At 43.2% G+C, this 19,930-nt stretch overlaps 1 protein-coding gene across 2 annotated transcripts in view; it reads right to left on the bottom strand.

The window, feature by feature from the left end:
• Positions 1 to 19,930, bottom strand: part of ITPR2 (inositol 1,4,5-trisphosphate receptor type 2) — a 345,272-nt gene that overhangs the window by 297,434 nt on the left and 27,908 nt on the right. For both annotated transcript variants that reach the window (XM_061582221.1, XM_061582222.1), the window contains exons 2-3: positions 11,532 to 11,602; positions 961 to 1,076 (exon numbers count right to left, since the gene is read on the bottom strand). In XM_061582221.1, coding sequence (XP_061438205.1) covers positions 961 to 1,076; positions 11,532 to 11,602 — 187 coding nt within the window. The remainder of the gene's footprint in view (positions 1 to 960; positions 1,077 to 11,531; positions 11,603 to 19,930) is intronic.

Raw genomic sequence — 19,930 nt, 5'->3', positions numbered from 1 at the left:
TCCAACCCAATAGATTGGTGGTAGCATTTTGCAGGGGCCATAACCTGTTCTGTTGTTATATACCTTGTAATCTTATGCCAACTTACTTGGGAGTAAGCCTCATTGAATTCAATGGATAGGCTTAGGATTGCACTGTTAGCAGGATCTATATGTACTCCAGCACTGGAGAAAGGTAGCAAACATTTCATAGTGAAATTTTTTAAATGGCAAGGTTCTTAAAATGGCATGCAAATGTTTGACCTTTTTAACATTCACTAAAGTTTCTGTTTTCTTCTTTTTAAACTGGATATAAATCCAGCTCCAGGGAACATTGAGCCTTAAAAGACCATAATAAATGAATAACTATATTAAATCATATTTAAGTTCATAAATTGTATAAGGGGAGAAAGGAGTCCGTTCTTATCAGTGATATCATGGGCACACCGACTAGCACTCATGTAGTTTACCCAGCAGCATTCTATACTCATCTGGCAGACTAATGGCCAAGGAGGAGGCAGCTCCCTGAGTGGGCCGGAGCCACTTTGCTAGCTTCTTGGCAGGTGAGTCTCTGCTGCTTACTAGAAGGAGGAGAGTGGTGGGACAGCTGGGAGGTTGGCACAATACAAACACACCAGCAGATCCAAACCGGTACTCATGCTGGCGCATTTGTACTGTGCGAACCTTCCCACTGCCTCACCCCTCTCACTCCCAGTAAGCAACAGCAACCCACTTGCTGGGAAATCAGCATAGCTGCTCCACTCCACCTGGGGAGCCGCTTCCAGGGGGAAGAAATCACATTTTCCTAGAAACAAAACACTGCTGTTTGGAGTCATCCACATTTGCTATTTCCCATCTTCAATGAATGCACTAGCTGGTAGAAAGTAATTTTGGCCATGCCATTGATAGCTAACAGCTGTGCATCATGGTGTAAATTAAAAGCCACATGAAAAGACAAAGTCTGGGAGCTCAGATGCCTCTTACTTGTAGCTTCTTCAGCAGGGCTGCTTCGGTGTGGTTCCCTTGTTTTGCTTGCTTTGCTTTCCAGTATTGTTTCTGTGCAGAATATCGGTTCATAGGGCACACCTTAAAGAGGCAGTCTGAAGACAAAAAAATAAAATCACTTTCTGAACTGTAACCTAGTGTCTTATTTCCTTGCAGTGACTGGCTATGAGAGTCTGCATATGTTTTTTATTAGACCGAAAAAGCTCAGCAACAGGTTCATAGACACAAATCAGTGGTAGTTTCTATCCTTACTATAGCATTCAGGTTCCCTCAAAGCTATATGGCAACAGTTTTCAAGCTTTCTAACTTGAGAAAACCTTTTCACATCAGCTTTTCTGTCAAGAAATCCCTGGGTGTGGCAGAGGATTCTGGGAATGTGCTAAGGGACCCCAGTCTGTCCACAAAGGTGAGAGTCACTCTGTTTGGGCCTCACTGTTGCCCCTCTGTAAACAGAGAATGTGTTGCAGAAACACTCCCTTGTGCACACTGCAGAAAATCAGCAGCACTGGGCAAGCTCTCTTTTGGGAATCTTGTCCTCCATTACTAATATTCTCCATCAGAAACCTGCAAAAGGATTCACGTTCCCTGAAACACAAGTTTGAAAACCATGACTTTATGGCATGCTTCAGGAAGCAATATTTCATATATTATGTTGCTTCCCCACAATCACACCAGTTTCCATGTGATTTAAATTGCTTCCTTTCTGAAATTCTCCAAAACAAGTGTCTTGCTTTCTGGCTTTCTATTGCAGTCGCATGGCTGCAGCAGAACATAAAGGACATTAAGTTCCAAGCTTTTCAGAACTGTTAACACCATGTTCTGATCCACTTGTGCTGTCCACCCTTCCTTTCCCCACCAAGGACAGTTTAGAAAGCATAACTAGTATTGAAGTAACAAGAGGACTTCTCCAACAATTATTTCCCCCCTCAACAACATAATAATCTGAAAGTTTCTGAGTTTTGTAAGTGAAAATCTGAAGAATGCCTCATCATGTCATGGTGCAGTGCAGAACTTTTGCTTTTTAACTGAGAACGTCTCAAACTATATTGAGGGCTTTGTGCATGCCAAGCTTATGAGAATGCGGATAAATAGCAGAATGTGGCATTACGTACATAATTCAGTTTCCTGAGAATCTCAACTCTCATTGAAAAGGTGGGGCGGCATTGCCTGCTGAAATCTCAGAAGCCAAAGGAGTGGATGAATAAGTTTTCCAGGAATTGGAGGTTTGTTGGCTTGTTGTTGACTTCCTTTTATTTGTACTTATTGATACTTTAGATTCCAGGATGGAACAGCCTGGTCATTTTAATTTTAATTTTAATTTTAATTTATGCCTTGCTGAGCTGACAGCGTGGCCCATGTGCTAGATGACCAGAAGCAGGGGTGGGTGGAATCCTTTTCAAAATAACTATCCCCCTCCTCATTTATAACTATTTGGTAGTAATTCAAACCAATCTGTTACAAATTCACACTGAAAGTATTGCAGGTATTATATAAATTACATTTTTATCTTCCAATTTTATCTTCCAATTTTATTCTCCTTGCAGTTTGTCAAGACTTTCAAAAGGTAGACTGGGGGTGCCTCCAGATGACCTGTTTACTGAGCACTCATCCTGATCTGTTTCCGGGGAGATTAGACAACATTGATCATTCAATGAGTGTTCATTCTGATTTGTTTGTGGGGAGGTTAGATGCTGCTGCATAAAGTGAGCATTATGCCACACTTTCCAGTGCATTTTCCCATCATTTTCCTTATCGCAAAAAGCTGATCTTTTGGGGAAATGCTTTTGTTGTGCAAGACCTCCTAATCAACTCTCAATTTGCCAGTATGTAACTAAAACCCACCCGAAAATAGCAACAGTGTGAAACTAATAACTGGGAGTGAGGAGCAGAAGAATGGAGTGGCAGATCCACCACCATATCCCAAGTCCTGCCCAGAATGGATTTTGGAAGGGTGGGTAGGTTGATTTGCTGTTTGCTGCATAAGCTGAAGGCTACCATAGCTGAGATGTCCAAGAACCTGGCCCCTCAGGGGATACATGGGGCTTTGGCAGTGTACCATTCCTGTTCCCAAACATCATTTCAGGGCTTTCTGCTGGCTTCTGACAGTGACAGAACCTCCAGCTGTAGTTTTCCACATGACTAGGTAAAGCTGGGTTCTCCACCACAACAGAGGGCTCCCCACAACCAGCGCTCCTCTCTACCAAAGCAGGGCGGTGGAGAGGCAGCCACACATTGTCCCAATCACTGCTCAGTCATCAACATGAGAGGGTTGCACTCTGAGAATGTTTACTTCTGAATAAATATGCATAGGATTGCACTGCATAGAATTTATGTACTTGAATTTCTCTGGCAAGCTGTCTTGTAGCTTCAGAGCAAAACAAACGCTTCTTGGCTTCTCTCTCTCTCACTCTCTATCTCTCTCTCCCCCCCTTCCTTGTTCTCCTGAATCCATATCTTCTACAGAACAATTTTAATTCATGAAACAAATTTGTAACAAAATGACCTACCTCCCATTTCAAATGAGCAAGACCACAGGAGCAATAGGGTGGACCCAATCACATAGGCAAACCAGGGGAAGTGCCTGGAGCACAAAAATTCCAGAGATGCCTACCTGCCTGCACTTTTAGAAGGCAACTGCGATAACTTAGCAGCTTCTTAGCTGTATTGCTTTACTTTCTGTAAGAATATAAGAAGAGACCTGATGCAGGGCCAGTGCCAGGCATGACTGAGCCCTTGGGCACCAGCCTCCCCTGGGCCCATGGTGCTGTAGCCCAACACCCTCCCATACAGGCAGCATGGGGCTAATAAGACCACCTTTGGTCCTTTGGCGCCGGCCCTGGCTGCTGTGCTCATGTCCTGCTTGTGTGCTTCTGGCTAGCATTTTGGTTGGCCACACTGAGAGCAGGATACTGGACTAGATGGGTTTCTCACCTGATCCAGTAGGGCTCTTATGTTCATCAATATCAGTTAACAAAGTCAGGCCTCAGGTCCTGGAGCATCTGGATAGCCTTTAGCTACAGCACAGTAGAATTTATAAATTAGGCACCAAATTTAGGTGCCTAATTTAGGATTTAGGACTCAAATGGGCAAATTACAAATATTTTCAATGTAAGCTCTATTTTCAACATGGTTTTAAACTCTTCTTTTCCTTCCCTCCCACCACTCCACCACCACCACCCTACCAATAAATCCTTCTCAGGCACTCAAAGGCTTGAAGGGAGGAAGAACAGATGACTGTTGAAAAATAACTGGTGGATCGCTGTTGGCATTTATCCAAAACTCCTTTTGTTTTCCTACTTATTCACTTTTCAGAGCGGCTGCACTTTACAAGAAAGTCATCAAGCACGAGCAACTCAAACTCTGCTGCCTTGCAACAGTATTTGCTTTCTGTATGAAATGGAAGTGTGTACAATGAGGTGGGGGGAGGGAACAGCGAGTGCTCTTGGCAGTACAGTTTCAAGATGCAAATGCACTGTGCTACACGAAAAGTGACCATCAGAGTCGCTGTCCTTCAGGACAAAGGTAGTTGCTATGTAACAGTATCACTGTGACTTAATTTTACAAGTTCAAGGCGTCCAATACATTGGTACAGCCAGTGTTTTCTTAAGGACAGAACAGACTTTGAAGCCATGGCTCTCAGAGACTAGAACTGAAGTCACAGCAGAACCCACTCTGGTTATTAAGGCTTCAGAACTCACTGCTTGTCCCATTTTTCTAGTTTATCCCATATTCTTGAGATACAGAAACTTGTCAACAATAAAAGCTGGTTTTCTCAGACCTCTACTACCGGTCTACTCTAGAGCATCAAATAATAACTCAAGAAATTTGGTGCTACTTGTGTCCAGTCTGCACTAGATTTTCTGCAGAAGTGATGAACCAGAAAAATTCAGGGAAATGTGATGTAATGTTTTAGACATTTTTAGCTATGCACTATACATTTAAAGCTGTATCATACCACTTTAAACGACCATGGCTTCCCCCAAAGAATCCTGGGAACTGTAGTTTGTAAAGGGTGCTGAGAGTAGGAGACCCCTATTTCCCTCACAGAGATATAACTCCCAGAGACCCCTGGGACGATGGATTGACTGTTGAACCACTCTGGAAACTGTAGCTCTGTGAAGTTGGGACTACACAGATGCACCAGCAAAGCCAATCCCACAGATGTGCCCGCATGAGCCCAACCTCACCACCCACATTATACCGGTAAGCAGTAGTGACACCAGAGTTAGCGGGGTGGGTCCACCGCACCACCCCACCATGCTGGCCGCTCTTGAGGGGGCAGGTCTGTTGGGGAAGACTTGCTCTACACATGGGCTGCCCCTGTGATTTAGAACCCTGATCATGCACTTAGGGCAGGCTCCCCTCTACAGAAGTCTCCCCTACATCTAAGCAGTGGGGAAAGGGTCAGTTGGGGACATGATGGTGGTAGTAAAGCTACTGGGCCCAGTCCTGCTTTGTCACTTCATGGTGTTATTATTACATGGAGAATAATGCCTGAATAGAGCTGGTGAGCACCTAGCACAGCTATTAGCTTCCTGTGCTGTTTCATTCTAACTATATCTTTAGTCTTTCAACCATATTACAAAATCAATCTGAAACATTATTTCCTTGCAAATTAAGCAAGTCAGTGCTTAAATTGCCCATCATACAAAACTTGTGTTTTGTTCTTGTAGAATTTCAGTGTTTTAATAATGGAATACCAAACTCATTAATGTACCCCAAGTGCCAGAAAGGCTAGTGGAGCTAGGATTGCAGAGTGGACAACAGAAGACCGGTGGCATAGGCCTCATCTGCACTATATATTAAATCACTATTGTACCACTTTAAATAGTTGAGGCTTCCCCCAAAGAATCACTGGCTTCTCTCTCAAAAGCTTCAATGTCTAGAGTGGTTGATCAATCAGTCCTTCTTCCCAGGAAATTCTGGAAATTGTAGCTCTGTATGGGGAATAAGGGTCTCCTAACAACCCTCAGCACCTTTTACAAACTACAGTTCCCAGGATGCTTTGGGGGAAACCACGGCTGTTCATAGTAGTATAATACTGATTTAAATGTATAGTGCAGCTGGGGCCTCAGTCTCAGAAAATGTGTATTTGAACATACATATTTACCAAGTTAAAATATGGTTCTGTCCTTTGGCATGAACCATTTCTAAGCTGATATAGTGACAGCAATTAATATCTCCACTATGTTCACGAAAAAGATCCATACAACTGCAAACATACAGTCTAAGCCAACACAAAGCATGTAGTGAACTTTAAAAATATTATTTTAAGCATTTCAAAAGCTGTGAGTCAGTAAGTTACTCAGAATTCTCAACTTCCCTAAAACGACCTCAGGATGAAAGAGGCCAACATTTAACAAAAAGATCCAAAGTGCTGCAGACTGCTGGACACATGCTGTGCCAAGTTCTGCTTTCCCTTCACACTGAAGCAGTCCCAAATCACGAAAAGAGCAGGCTCAGGTGCTACCTGGTGAGTGTGGCACCCTCCACTGAGGATTTCCACTTACACCAGGGGTGGGGAACCTTTTTCAACCCAAGGGCTGCATTCCCTCATGGGTAACCTACTAGGGGCCAACATGCCAGTGGTGGACGGGGCCAGAGCGAAATATATGCTTGGGCAGAGGCAAAGGGGGGGGCAGAGCAATGGATATAACCATAGTCATGCAAACGCCAGAGGGTGCTACACACACATCTCCCCACCCAAGCAAGGGAGAGGCGTTATCACAGGACAAGGACACATTCCAGCTGGGCAAAATCACCTGACGAGGATGTGGAGCAATAGTGGGAGTGCATGGCCTGGAGAGAGACCCAGTGGGCAGATGGAAAGGCTTGGAGGGCTGCATTTGGCCCCTAGGCCTGAAGTTCTGCACCCCTGACTTAACACCATCGGTGGGAAATAAAGGAAATACTCATATGAGGTTGCATGTCATAAACCAGGCTTGGAGCCACAGTCAAGCACACAAAAGGGCATTTCCCCCACCATATATATATATAAGCGTGATCTTAAAGATTTTGCCCCTAACTAGACTTGACGGTAGCATGTTTTGGAACACAAGTCAAGCTGCAAAGGGGGCAGGGTGAAGGATAGAGGAGCAGTAGGGCTGTGCTGAACCCTCCTCCCACCCGTCACATTTGGCCCTGCTATGTCTCTTCCACTTAGGCTTACTTCTGATCTGACAGTCAGGAGAAAAACAGCTGGGGAAAACTTGGGGGAGGGGACACAGCAAGCATTCACCATCCCAATTCCACCTGCACTGCTCCTCTTTAAAAAACTCTCTTTTTGAAACTGTGCAACAGATCTATGTTCTAACACACAAGCCTGCCACCATAACATCTTAGGACCTATCATAAATGCCTTTTAATCTTTTTGGTCCTGAGTAATTGCATACATTTATGTTTTAATGGCATGCACCCACATTCTATGCTCTAAATTTGTCATGTTATTGTTATAATACAAATTTTCAAAGCACATCTACAATACAGGTACACCATGCAGAGATCTCCTGATTCACCCAGCTCCCTATGACATTTACCTATGTGGGAAAATAAATGTTTTCTCTATATAATGTGTGATTATATTATTTCAGCTACTTCTGTCATGAGTATGATATGCCACCCTACTTGATTTACCTACTGCCCCACTACTTTTGAATCTCATGTACCATTTGTCTTAGACCTCAATTTCACATTGAGCTTGGAGTGTGGAAGCAGGTTGTCAGCTAAGAACGTGATATCTAGATAGTAAAGCTTGTGGGTAAGAGAGCCAGTGTGGTGTAGTGGTTAAGGCAGCCTTTCCCAACCAGTGTGCCTCCAGATGTTGTTGGACCACAACTCCCATCAGCCTCAGCCAGCATTGCCAATGGTCAGGAAGATGGGAGTTGTGGTCCACAACATCTGGAGGCACACTGGTTGGGAAAGGCTGGGTTAAGGTGTTGGGCTACAACCTGGGAGACCAGGGTTCAAATCCCCACATAGCCATGAAGCTCACTGGGTGACCTTGAGCCAGTCACTGCCTCTCAGCCTCATGAAAACCCTATTCATAGGGTCACCATAAGTGGGAATCGACTTGAGGGCAGTACATTCAGAGCTTGGAAGTAACTAAGTTACCCACTCGTTACGCAAAAAAGTAACTAATTAAAAGTAACTCGTTATTTCTAACGAGTTACTTTTAATTAGTTACTTTTTTGCGTAACGAGTGGGTAACTTAGTTACATTTTACTTGTAACAGAACGAGTGGTAACTTTATTACTTTTCAACTGTAACTATAACTTTCCCACGTTACATTTGGACGTTACTGGGGAGGGGGGAACAAGAAGTCTGCTCCTGTGATTGGTGAGCAAAAGACACGTGCCTCACATTAGGCTTCTGCGCACTGTTGCTCTTCCCTCGTGCTCTGTGTTAGGAGGCACGAGGGAGGAAGTGGAGAGCCAGACCGCGCTGGAGGGCAAGGCAGAAGCAGAAAGCAGAAGCAGAATGGAGGTGAAGAGCTGAGGTGAGTGACGATGGTGTGTGTGCGTGCGTGTCCCCACTGCTCGTTCTGCCGCCTTCCTTCCCGCCTGCCGCCTCCTCTCCCCTCCTGCTTGTTGGTGGCTCCCCCCCCCGCTGCTGCTTCCCACACTCAACCTTTTTAAGGGAACATTTTCAGGCAAGCACCACCTGGATAGATCTCAGTAGTTGAATCTAGAACAAAACACACGTTCTTGTCAATTGCAAAGTGAAACTGACGAAAATGTAAGATCGCCTCTCCTGGCGGTCTCCCCGGGCTCATTCCTGGGCGGCGTGGCTAACAGGAAAGGGGGAGGCGAGACTCTGTGTTTTGGTCTCTCCTGCAAGAAACACGCAGCTGATGGGATTATTTCTGGGGTGAGAGAGGTGCAAGGGGTCAGCTTTGAGTTGGGGGCTGATCAAGATAAGTGGCTTAGGAAACGGGCACAGGCTCCCCTTCTAGGAGTAAGCTGATGAGGACGGGAGGCAGCTTCTGGGTGCAGGAATTGGTGGGAGTCCCCCTCGTGCACACAGTCCATGAGTTGCCTGCCTATAGGGTGGTATTCAACAAAATCCTTGGGCCAGCAGAACAACTCCAACTAGTGCGAGGGGATTTCCCCCTCCTCTCCCCCACATGTGCTTCATAACAACCCCAGATCTGCTCTGGAGGGTGGGGGAAATCTCAGAACAAGTTTAGGGAGTGCATGGGAGAGAAGGAGTAAACGTTCTGTTGTGCAAGTAAAAGTCCTTGTGCTGACAAAATGCTTGTGATAGTGCTACATTGAGTACAGCCCATAGTATAGTTTTCAAAGAATATTAGCAGCTTTAGCTTTTTAAGTAGAGATAAATGCCCTGCCACTAGCAGAAATAACCATTAAAAGGTTTTGATCAGTGGATAAAAGTAATCACTCATCAGTTTTTGTGATGGAATTTTAGAGTTCAAAGACCAAAACTCAATTATAGTCCATTTGCTTATATTCACTCTTATACATTCCACCAAAACTAATAAACTATGAGGTTTCTTGGCTGGAAGAAGGGAAATATTGGTGCAAGAAATTAATGCTGAGTAAAATTTACTGAGATATTTGTGTATTATCAACACACACACATGCACGCACGCACACACATACAATCTGCATTTGAAGAGAAAAGGCTGAGTCGCTGCTGCATGAGCCAAGAAAAATGCTGCCTTTTTAGAGAACTGATGGCTTTGCTGAATTTCAGAAATGTGTTTGAAATCAGAGAGGTCTGTTTATTGGGAGGTTATAAAAAATAGATAGGACAAGACATGACTTAGACAATTTCAAGTCTCTCCCTCTAACAACTGCCCTTTGCTATGACCCTGACCTTTAGTTTCATCATGCCAAAAGTCCCTTAAATATTTGTTCAGATATTTTGGGAATAGGCAGGTAACAGCTATGATGTCTGCTCTGATTAGTTTCCAAGCTGAAGAATATGATATTAAGGAAAATATATTGTAAGAATTCCTAGGGACTCATTATTCTGGAAATAGTAAAGCATTCATATGTAAAGTGCATGTTGAGATGTAGAATTATTAAAAAATACTTTTTACTAACCAAACAATTTGGTGCCAGAATAACAGGAAACAAATATTACATTTTTAAGCCATCCCTACATCTTTATTTTCTAGTGGCCTGTATAATTAGCTTTGAGTGCTATAGTCAGGTCTGTGGCTTCCTTTGGAATCAATCCATCTCTTGTTTGGCCTTCCTCTTTTTCTACTCCCTTCTGTTTTTCCCAGCATTATTGTCTTTTCTAGTGAATCATGTCTTCTCATGATGTGTCCAAAGTATGATACACAGAGATCGGGAATACCATGGTCTGAATGATCCTGACTTTAGTGTTCAGTGATACATCTTTGCATTTGAGGACCTTTTCTAGTTCTCTCATAGCTGCCCTCCCCAGTCCTAGCCTTCTTCTAATTTCTTGACTATTGTCTCCATTTTGGTTAATGACTGTGCCAAGGTATTGATAATCCTTGACAAGTTCAATGTCCTCATTGTCAACTTTAAAGTTACATAAATCTTTTGTTGTCATTATTTTAGTCTTTTTGATGTTCAGCTGTAGTCCTGCTTTTGTGCTTTCCTCTTCAACTTTCATTATCGTCATGATCTGTGGGTGGGTAGGAGGGAACAAGGGAGGAGGTGGAGAGTGAGACAGGGTGGAGTGGAGAAAACAATTGTTTTAAAAAATGGAGTGGAGGGGAAAAGGAGCCGGAGGGCAAGAACATGGATAAAGGAGGAGAAGGAGGCAGAAGCAGAATGAAGATAAAGAATTGTGGAGGTGAAAGATGACAACGTGTCTGTGTGTGTGTTTGCACTTGGCACATAAAGTGGCCTCCACCACCCTCTCTGGTTACTGTGCTGCATTTGCAGTATTTTAACTTTTTTGCATCTCAAGGGATGCTTGGGTGAGTGTCCCTTAGTTGGTGGCAGGGCAGAGTCCAGGAGGTGGTTAAGTGAGAGAGATTATGCTTGCTGGCTGAGTGGGGGGGGGTTGCACTTGATTTTACATGCAAAGATCTGAGTAGTGGCCTCTGCCTCCCTCCCTTACCAGTAGAGAGACCACCATTGCTATAAAAAGAATTATTCTACTCCGTCTGTATGTGTGTGTGTTTATTTTTAATGTTGTTTTAGGCTATTTAGATGTGCAGCAGCCAAGGCCAGCACCTTGTAGACTTTTTTTTAAAAAGTAACTGAAATGTAACTGTAGTGATTACTTTTGAGAAAAAGTAATCAGTTACTTTCAGAGCAATTGTAATTGTAACGGTAATTACTACCTTTTGGGCCATGTAACTGTAACTGTAACTGATTACTTTTTAAAAGTAATCTTCCAAGCTCTGAGTACATTACATTACATTAAAGCTTGTGGGTACTGCAGACATAGCTGAGTCCGTAAGACTCATAAGTGTGTAATGCTAGAATGTGACAAAGCTACAAAACTCAGGACCGGACTTTGAAATATGTACAGTATGGATCAAGTAGTGCAAAAGAGGATCCATAATATATTTGCTCACATAAAATTGACTCTCAGTTGCTTACCTCTGAATTTCTTAGGAGGATTGCAAAGATCACCCGCCTCTGGTTGAACCACACATCTGTCATCCACTAGCCTAGAAGAAAAAGCATAATTTATAGTCTTCATTATTATTTTCACATCACTGGCATAAGTGAAGTCAAAGTATCCTAGGAATTTTCCACTGGATTTTCACTCATAACACAATCAAAAACCCAATGCTACAAAGAAAGCCGTTGATCTCCCCAGATCAACTTACTAAAGTGCAGTTCTATCTAGAAGCTGCAAGGCAAATATTTTTACTCTTAATTGAGGAAGAAATTTTGGCAAGCTTAAAAAAGTTTAATAGCTTTATTATTTCACTTGACTTTAAAGAGACAATGCTACATTGTGAAAAGCTCCGCACTGAGTACAATATGATTTAAGCTGTAGTTCTGCACATTGGCTACCTGTTTTTCCTGCCAAACAAAGAGACCTGGTGATTTTTTATATGTCAGTTTCCTTAAGGAGCACAAAAACAGTCAAATCCACATACCAATTAAGACTGAACACTTAGAACTAAATTTATTTAATCTCATTGATTTCAACAACAATACATTGTCTACAATACAGGGGCTCTGGCCTAACTGGATTATGCATGATAACCATAATGTCTTTGCTGAAGAGCAGTGGAAAATGCATACTCTACATTCCTTTTCATGAATAATATGCTACAGTGTGGTATAATACAGTAGATTAGAGTATCACTACAACTCAAGAGCAGAACTTGGAAAAGTCACTTTTTTTGAACTACAACTCCCATCAGCCTCAGCCAGCATGGCCACTGGATTAGGCTGATGGGAGTTGTAGTTCAAAAAAGTAACTTTTCCAAGCTCTGCTCAAGAGTAATTTGAGATATGGTAAAACATCAGGGGAAGAAATGCTGTTTTAGTTGTGACTCCCCCCTTGTGGAATGCTTTCCCAAATGAGGTCCATCTGATACCATCATTAGCATCTTTTTGGTGCCACATTTAAACCTACCTCTTCTCCCAGGCATTTGACCAATTATGATACATATTCTGCTGATTATTGCTGTTCCCCGCTGGTGAAGTGTTGCTGTTTTGCTGAGTCTGTTTATGGGTCACTGTAATCATTCTATTGTCATGTAGTGTTATGCTATGCCTTTGGCTCTTAATTTTTTATAAATTGCTTAGTGACTCTTTTTAGTGAGTAACTAATAAGTCAAATGAATAAGAACAACATAACAACAACAACAACATATGGTTGGCTTGTACTTCCTATTCCTCACAGTTCATAATCTCATACAAAAGAGAACTCATCCAACACAGAACATGCACAAGATCAATTTTGGAATGCATGGAACAATAATTGCAAATCAGTTGTGTTTCCTTCCTCCTCCCACAGTCATCTTACATTTCTGATTATCTAAATCAGATTCTCAATGCACCCTCCCTCCTGCCCTGTCACCAATGTAGCCTCAAATTATTGTAATCCTACGTATTATGATTTTGTTATTTCAACCATTTGTAGCCCACCCTACTACCAAGGCACTTGTGGTAGCATTTAAATAAAATCAAATTCAGGAGGAAATAACATCAAATATAATAAAAACAAGGTAAATGAGATACTAAAGGATGCCTAGTAACATTAAAACACAATCCAACACAGAACTTTCACGGCAACCCTATACACACTTGCCTGGGACTAAATCACACTAAACTCAATAGCTTTTCCTTCTGAGTAGACATGTATTAGATTGCATTGTGGGCTTGAGCCTACTGATTTTAGTGAACTTAAGTATGCTTAACTCTGGGTTAGACAGTGGATTGAAAGTCTAGGAGAATTTAATTTAATGTTTTTACATTTTTGCCTAAAAGTTCACAGGGATGGCACATATTTATTTGAAGAGAATCTAGAGAAATGGAAGCATCAGGCCACAGAATTGACTGGCATTGATAGCAAGCCAACCTGAACCTGCTCCTAAGGGAGCAATGAACTCTTGTTTCTGACATCACACCAAGCTTCTATTTACTTTCCCAAATCTGAGTGGAGCTTTTTTCTGTCATGCTGAGCTTCACACATAAAACAGTGAGAAGTCTCACTATTTTCTAGGTGTCTCTGAGGCTCAGCACATCATCAAGGATATCCTCACCTTTCTCCATGCTCAGCAGAACAGCAAAGACTCTCCTTGATGTGGTGTTGAGCTCCACCAGATTAAGATGTGTATACTAGGGTTGCCATAAGTCGTAATCGACTTGAAGGCATATAGCAACAACAACTGGTAGCAAGATGGCAAGAACATTTGTGGACCCTAGATTGCTGATTCAGAATGGAGGAGTGGAAAACCAGTACTTTCCTAAGCAGGTGGAGGTTCTGCTAGCTGTCCCCTGCTCCCAGCAACCCTGCAAGAGACACACCATCAGACCAGGAGGCATCTAGCATTTTAGAGCAATGGTTCTGAAGTTCCACAGAAAGTCATCAGGGGTTCCTCAGTGAGAAAACGACTAATGGTAGGCAAGACTCTGTCTAGGACAGTTTGTGTTCTTCTACTAATTTCTCCAAACAACATACAGCTACAGGGAGTGTTGGGTGTGTTCTATGGCACACTCTCAGTTTATGCACAGCAATGGAGAGGCCCCGTTGTGCATCTCAGACTACTCTCCAGAATCCTCCCCAATATGTAAGGTCCAACAGTGGACAAGTCAACATGGGCAGGGTTCTCTGAAGGTATAAAGCTTAAAGAACACCGATTTTGAGTCTTCATACGTACCTTAACAAAAATCTCATGAGCCATGTAACAACACATTATGAAAACTTGCCTGGAGCAATACAGCACAATATGGTGGTGTAATGTAAGTTAAAAGCATAAGCTGGGAAGTCCCCGATTCAAATCTGATCACAGCCATAAACTCTGGAGATGGCCTTAGGCAAGCCACTGCCACTCAACCTCCATTGGTAATATGGGGATAATAATGCCAGTCTGTTGTCAGCACTGGATCATAGGTAGCCAAGTGTGTGAAGGACACAGAAGTGCAAGTCTCAGCAGAACTGGGACTGGAGCCAGAGGGGGAGCAGTGCACTGGATGGTCTAACAAGTAGTCCCACCTCACAGTAATACAGAAAGTCAACACAGGTGGGGGTCCCAGACAAACCACCTCATGTGTGGGCATTGTGCCCTCTGGAGTCTGTTCATGTACCAAAATGTACACATACTGTAGTGCATAATGGAGGGATCCTAATTTTCCCAGGATTCCCCCTTGTGTGGAACAGCTAGATGTATGTACATCAGTATGCATGTAGAGCCCCTTCTCATGCTCACCAAATGTGCAGCGGGGGGAGGGTATAGCCAGTGGATATGACCCCATTTCCCCCCTCAATGAGCAACCATCCCAGAGATAGAGTCAACTGCAAACAAGGATCCAAGCCAAGGAGTCCAATCGAAAGAAGCTAGAAAAAACACTGAGAACAAGCAGGGAGGAGGGAGGGTAGGTAGACAGGCAGGCAGACAAGGAGACCTGCAGACTGAGAGGGCAACAGGCCTGCAGACTACTGAATAGACAAGTCAGAAATTCCTAAACCACCTCTAAAGGATCCACACAACCAGTCCAACTGTTGACCTGGCAAGAGCAAACCTAATCTGGAGGCATTTATAGACAAACCAGATTAGGAGGAACTAATGGGCTGCCTTGGGAAGGAGCCATGCTGGGACCGGTGAGGGCAATGCTGACTCCTCTGCCTTCATTCTGTAGCCTTGAGTGACTTACTATCAGAGGCACCAACACACAGACCAATAAACCCCCGGTTTCAGTGCCAGCAAATATTGGTGTCTATGTTGCAGGCTGCCATGAGAATTATTGGGATTTTAAAAATGCTTTGACCTCTGTGCGACATAAAAAGTAAGTGAAGAAGTGCAATCTGCAACTGAATGTTGCAATGTGGAGTGCTCTTGTTCAGGGTTCCAGCCAGTCAGCCATGCCCTCTTCCAAGATTATATTATACTGGCAGGTTTGCACCTAGCGTTGCTCTGGAATTCTAAGAAACCAAAAAAATCAGTGTAGTTTTGAAAGATTCAGTCCATCATCTTGTTTCAAAATTGTATCCAACTGTATCAAAACATAGATGAAAACCTGCTCCTTAATCTCAGGAACTATCATGCAAAATTTGGTTACAATATCTTAAGAGATGTCCAAATGCATAGCAAAGAAACAACTTTCAAAAATGTGTAGTAGATCACTTATTTATTTCCAGCCCTTCATCATGAGCTGAGAATGTGTTCATCATTAGTAATATGGCAGGTGTGGGGAACCTTTGGCTCTCCAGATGTTGCTGAACCACAACTCCCATCACTCCTGGCCACTGGCCATGCTTCCTAGGGCTGATAGGAGCTGGAGTTCAGCAGCGTCTGGAGGGACAAAGGTTCCTCACGCCTGATATAGGATAATGCAATGGGCTGAGCCAATGCGTTATCACATGAAAAATATGGTCATACAAAATCCAATCTCACTCTCTGGGATGAACTCTGTATATCAGTTCTTATATTTAACAAGGAATAGACTGCCTCCTTCCCTACAGACCCTCTTGGATGTTGAGATCAGCAGAGGGGGCCCTTTTGGTAATTCCGCCACCCTCAGAAGCTCAGGAGGGTGGCCCAGGAGAGGACTTTCTCTGTGTCAGCCCCTACGTTGTGGAACTCCCTCCTCACCAAAGTGCATCTGGCAACTTCACTATACTGTTTTAGGCGAATGCTAAAGACACAACTCTTTACCCTGGCCTTTGACACCTGAGACATGTACTTTTAGAACCCACCCTATTTTGGGATTTCAGATTGTTTTTAAATTATTTTTAATGTCATATTTTAACATTGTTGTAACCTGCCCTGAGCCCTTTGGGTGAAGGGCAGATAACTGATGATGATGATATTGCAGCAGCCATCCTATTGACACCATTCTGCAATTCTCCAAAGAGAAGATAAACTAACAATGAGAATAAATAGTTAACATGAAGTCAGTTGTTATGAGAAACTATTTGCATGTTAAGAAATGGAAAGTTTAGTAAATACTGGGGGGGAAATCCACACAGTAAGATCTATCCGTTTATAGAAACTCTCCCAAAGGAAGTTACCGAAATCCTTTCATCTATAACATTTATAAGTACATCGGACAAAACATAATGAAGGTTGATTCACAACCAGTGAACTTTCCTCCACAAGCCAGAACACGGAACAATCGATACAACTTTTCCACTTCCTCACATGCATAATACCATCTAGGCAAATCTCCCTGAAAATTAAACCAATTATTTCTAACCTATAGCTTGTAGATAAGGAACTTGTCTGGTTCTATGTGTTCCCTAGATAGGAGCCCTACTTTCCCATATGAATGTCACTCTCCCCTTATTTCTCTAATGCTCCATGAACACTAGTGTTCTTAAAAAGCAGCAAGACCATTTGGTTTGGGTGGAGTTGGAAATGAACCTACATCCAGCAGTACACCCCTGGTTTTTATTCATTTTTTATCGTATTGACTCCATGTGCACGCCAGTGGATGGAACAGAGCAGTGATGACCAAATAGTTTTGAAATCAACAAGACAGCGGACCTCTCTTTCTCCCCCTTCCTGCCTTGCAGTGACTTGCTTGTGTCATTTGTAACATTCTGTTGCTTTATAGCTTGTTAGTAGATGCTCTCTTCTCCAAAGGTTTAACAGTTTAAAAAAAAAAGTAGCAACTGAGGAGGTGAGCCTATTTTGGAGGAAAAAGAAGTGGAGTTTGACTGATATCATGTGTCCCCGAATTCACAATTCAGAGGTGGAGACACACTGAAACCAGCATAACTGCAAGTGTGTCTACCCTACATCACTGACAGATTACAGAACTACTACACGGGGCTCTCTGCTATAACATGTCCAACTTTTGTTTGCCCTTTCTGAGGGCTTTTCCAATAGATGAGGATTTTCCATGGAGATTATGCAGCAGTTAGTAAATAATCTATATAATTCATCTAGCATATGTGCTGAAGGGGAAATGGCATTTGCCAGAAATCAAGTTGAAGATGGAATTATTAGTAAAAAGAGGTTTTTCACCCCTGAGAGGACACTTCCCACACAAACCTGCTTCTGCACTGCATTCAACATCTGAGGCTCTCCTTTGTGTTCCACCATATTCAGAGGTGTGCTTAGTGGAGCTGGAGATATGAGAACAGGCCTTCTCAGTGAAAGGAGCCCAGGGAAAGGCCTTCCATCCTATAAGAGGTTTTGTTGGCTGCTGCTTTCTTGGGTTTTAGGTGAGCAGCAAAGGCTCTTTTGTTCTGCAGTGTTCTCTATCTGTTTTAACTGGCCTACTCATTTTACGCCCTTTTGTGCTAAAGTTTTAATGATATTCTGTATTTTTATGTTTTTAAAGTGGAAGCAGCCTTGGAGGTCCTCGAGGGATTCGCTGAAATGTAGGGCAGAACATTTCTAAAACAAGTAAATAAATAATAACTACTCTGCTTGAAACAAATCAGAAAGAATTCTGTCCTGTTGCTGTTTAATCAAGTTTGTTATCTTCTCCAGAACAATGACGTCCCAATTTTTAATTAATCACATTTTGAACTAGCCAAACCTTGCTAAAGATATTTTATCCCTTGGACTTTGTCTGGAAAATTCAGTAGCTGATTTCTTGTCATAACAACAACTTATTTAGCCATTGCCAATAAGCTGTTATTTGTGCACAAGCCACCACATATGAACATAGATTCTCTTTTCCACCCACCCTTCCCAACAGAGCTCAGTAATGATTAAAGGGACAAACAGAACCTTTGGGTGATGTTCTGACCACCCTACTTATATAGATATGATATTGTGCTAACCAGTATTACACAATCAACTGTTCACTAAGTGAACACATACAAAAAAGAGAAATAATATTCAGCAATTTTTATTGTAAGCAGAAGTGTATGGCGAGGAAAGGAGCTATATAACACTGATGGGGGCAGAAAGCCCAAAGAGCCTTCAACTGACACAGGGTGCTGGTTCTTCATCCCTCTGGCCTAGAAATCTGAGCCACGAACAGCTGGCAGTGGAACAAATAAGTTGTCACTAGGCCAAACTCTTAACATGAACGTTCTCACTGTTTCCTAAGGAATTAGTACTCAGTACAAGCCTTGCAAAGGGACCTGGAATGCAGAAACAGGATGGGGGGGGGAGAGAGAGAGCTAGAAGGTAATGTGCTGGGAAAGCTTTGTACTTCAGTCAGTTTATTACAAGGTTTCCTTTCATTGTGTACAGAAAAAAATCCTCATTTCCCCAACTCCATTCACTGCAGAAACCCCACAGAACACCAGCCAATGTTATGGGCTCACTCAGGCCAAGAGGAGGTGATACTGTGAACTGTCTATTCCCAATGAGGAGCGGAGTTTGTTTGGGTTTATACTGAGACACAAATACCCCTTCCGGGAACTTCATATTCCACAGCCTACAGGGCTGGCACAAGACCTATAGGACTAGTACCTGAGGTGAGTCATGGCTACTGCCTTTTCCCCCTCTTCCATACCACACCACTGCTACCACCACCTGTTATCTCCTCCTTCATTTCTCCGCCCCACAGTGCCTTTTATTCCCTCCTCCTCCTGCCTGCTGCAGCCTCCTCACTGCTCCCACTTCTCCACCATCTCCTATCTGGGGCCATCCCCACCCATTAATGGCATCCTTAATTGGGCCATCCTCAAGACACTGTGGTTGAGGTGGCCACTGAGAGCACCTGTGCCACTGCCACTTCCCCACCACAGTGGCAAATACTACTGAACTATAATAAAGTTCAACATAGATTGTGAAACTTTAAACAGTGTTATTGCCACCACTGCAGCAAGTGTCCACATCACGGGCACCTCCCAGAGCCATCTCAGCCACAATGCCTTACTTCTGAGGAAGGACCATTTCCTCAGAATGAGGAATACTGGGCCTGGGGAGACCTTTTGGAGTAATGCTGGCTGTATCCCTGCAGGAAGCAAGCAGTAACGGAGGGTGATGGCGTAGGCAATCATCACTGCAATAAGAACCACAGCAGGCAGATGGAGAGTTGACAGCAACACCTGAGAGATCAGCGGACCCATGGCTTGACTTTTGTAATCCACCGCCTGAGGCACGTGTCCCATTATCCCTCATTGCAAGGCCGGCCCTGTCATCCTGGAGCTGCTCTAAATAGCGCATACGTACCTTCTGGCTGCACACCAAAATAGGATAGGCTGCGTTAGGGGGTATTTAGCAAGGCAGACTAAAGACATAGGGTTCTCTTCACAAAGAGCCCAAAGTACTTATGTGGTCAACAGGGTTGCCAGTTCACAACCCAGCAATCCTGCCTAGCTCTACAGCAAAAGGAGATGCAGCTGTAGGAGATGCCCATTGCAAAAGCACTTCCCCACAAAGCCTGGCTCTTCAGATGTGCAAATA

Source organism: Rhineura floridana, chromosome 8 (genome assembly GCF_030035675.1).
Source record: "Rhineura floridana isolate rRhiFlo1 chromosome 8, rRhiFlo1.hap2, whole genome shotgun sequence".
In the NCBI taxonomy this organism is placed as follows: Eukaryota; Metazoa; Chordata; class Lepidosauria; order Squamata; family Rhineuridae; genus Rhineura; species Rhineura floridana.
The sequence above is the reverse complement of the archived record's forward strand: the minus strand, read 5'-3'. Positions and strand labels throughout refer to the sequence as shown.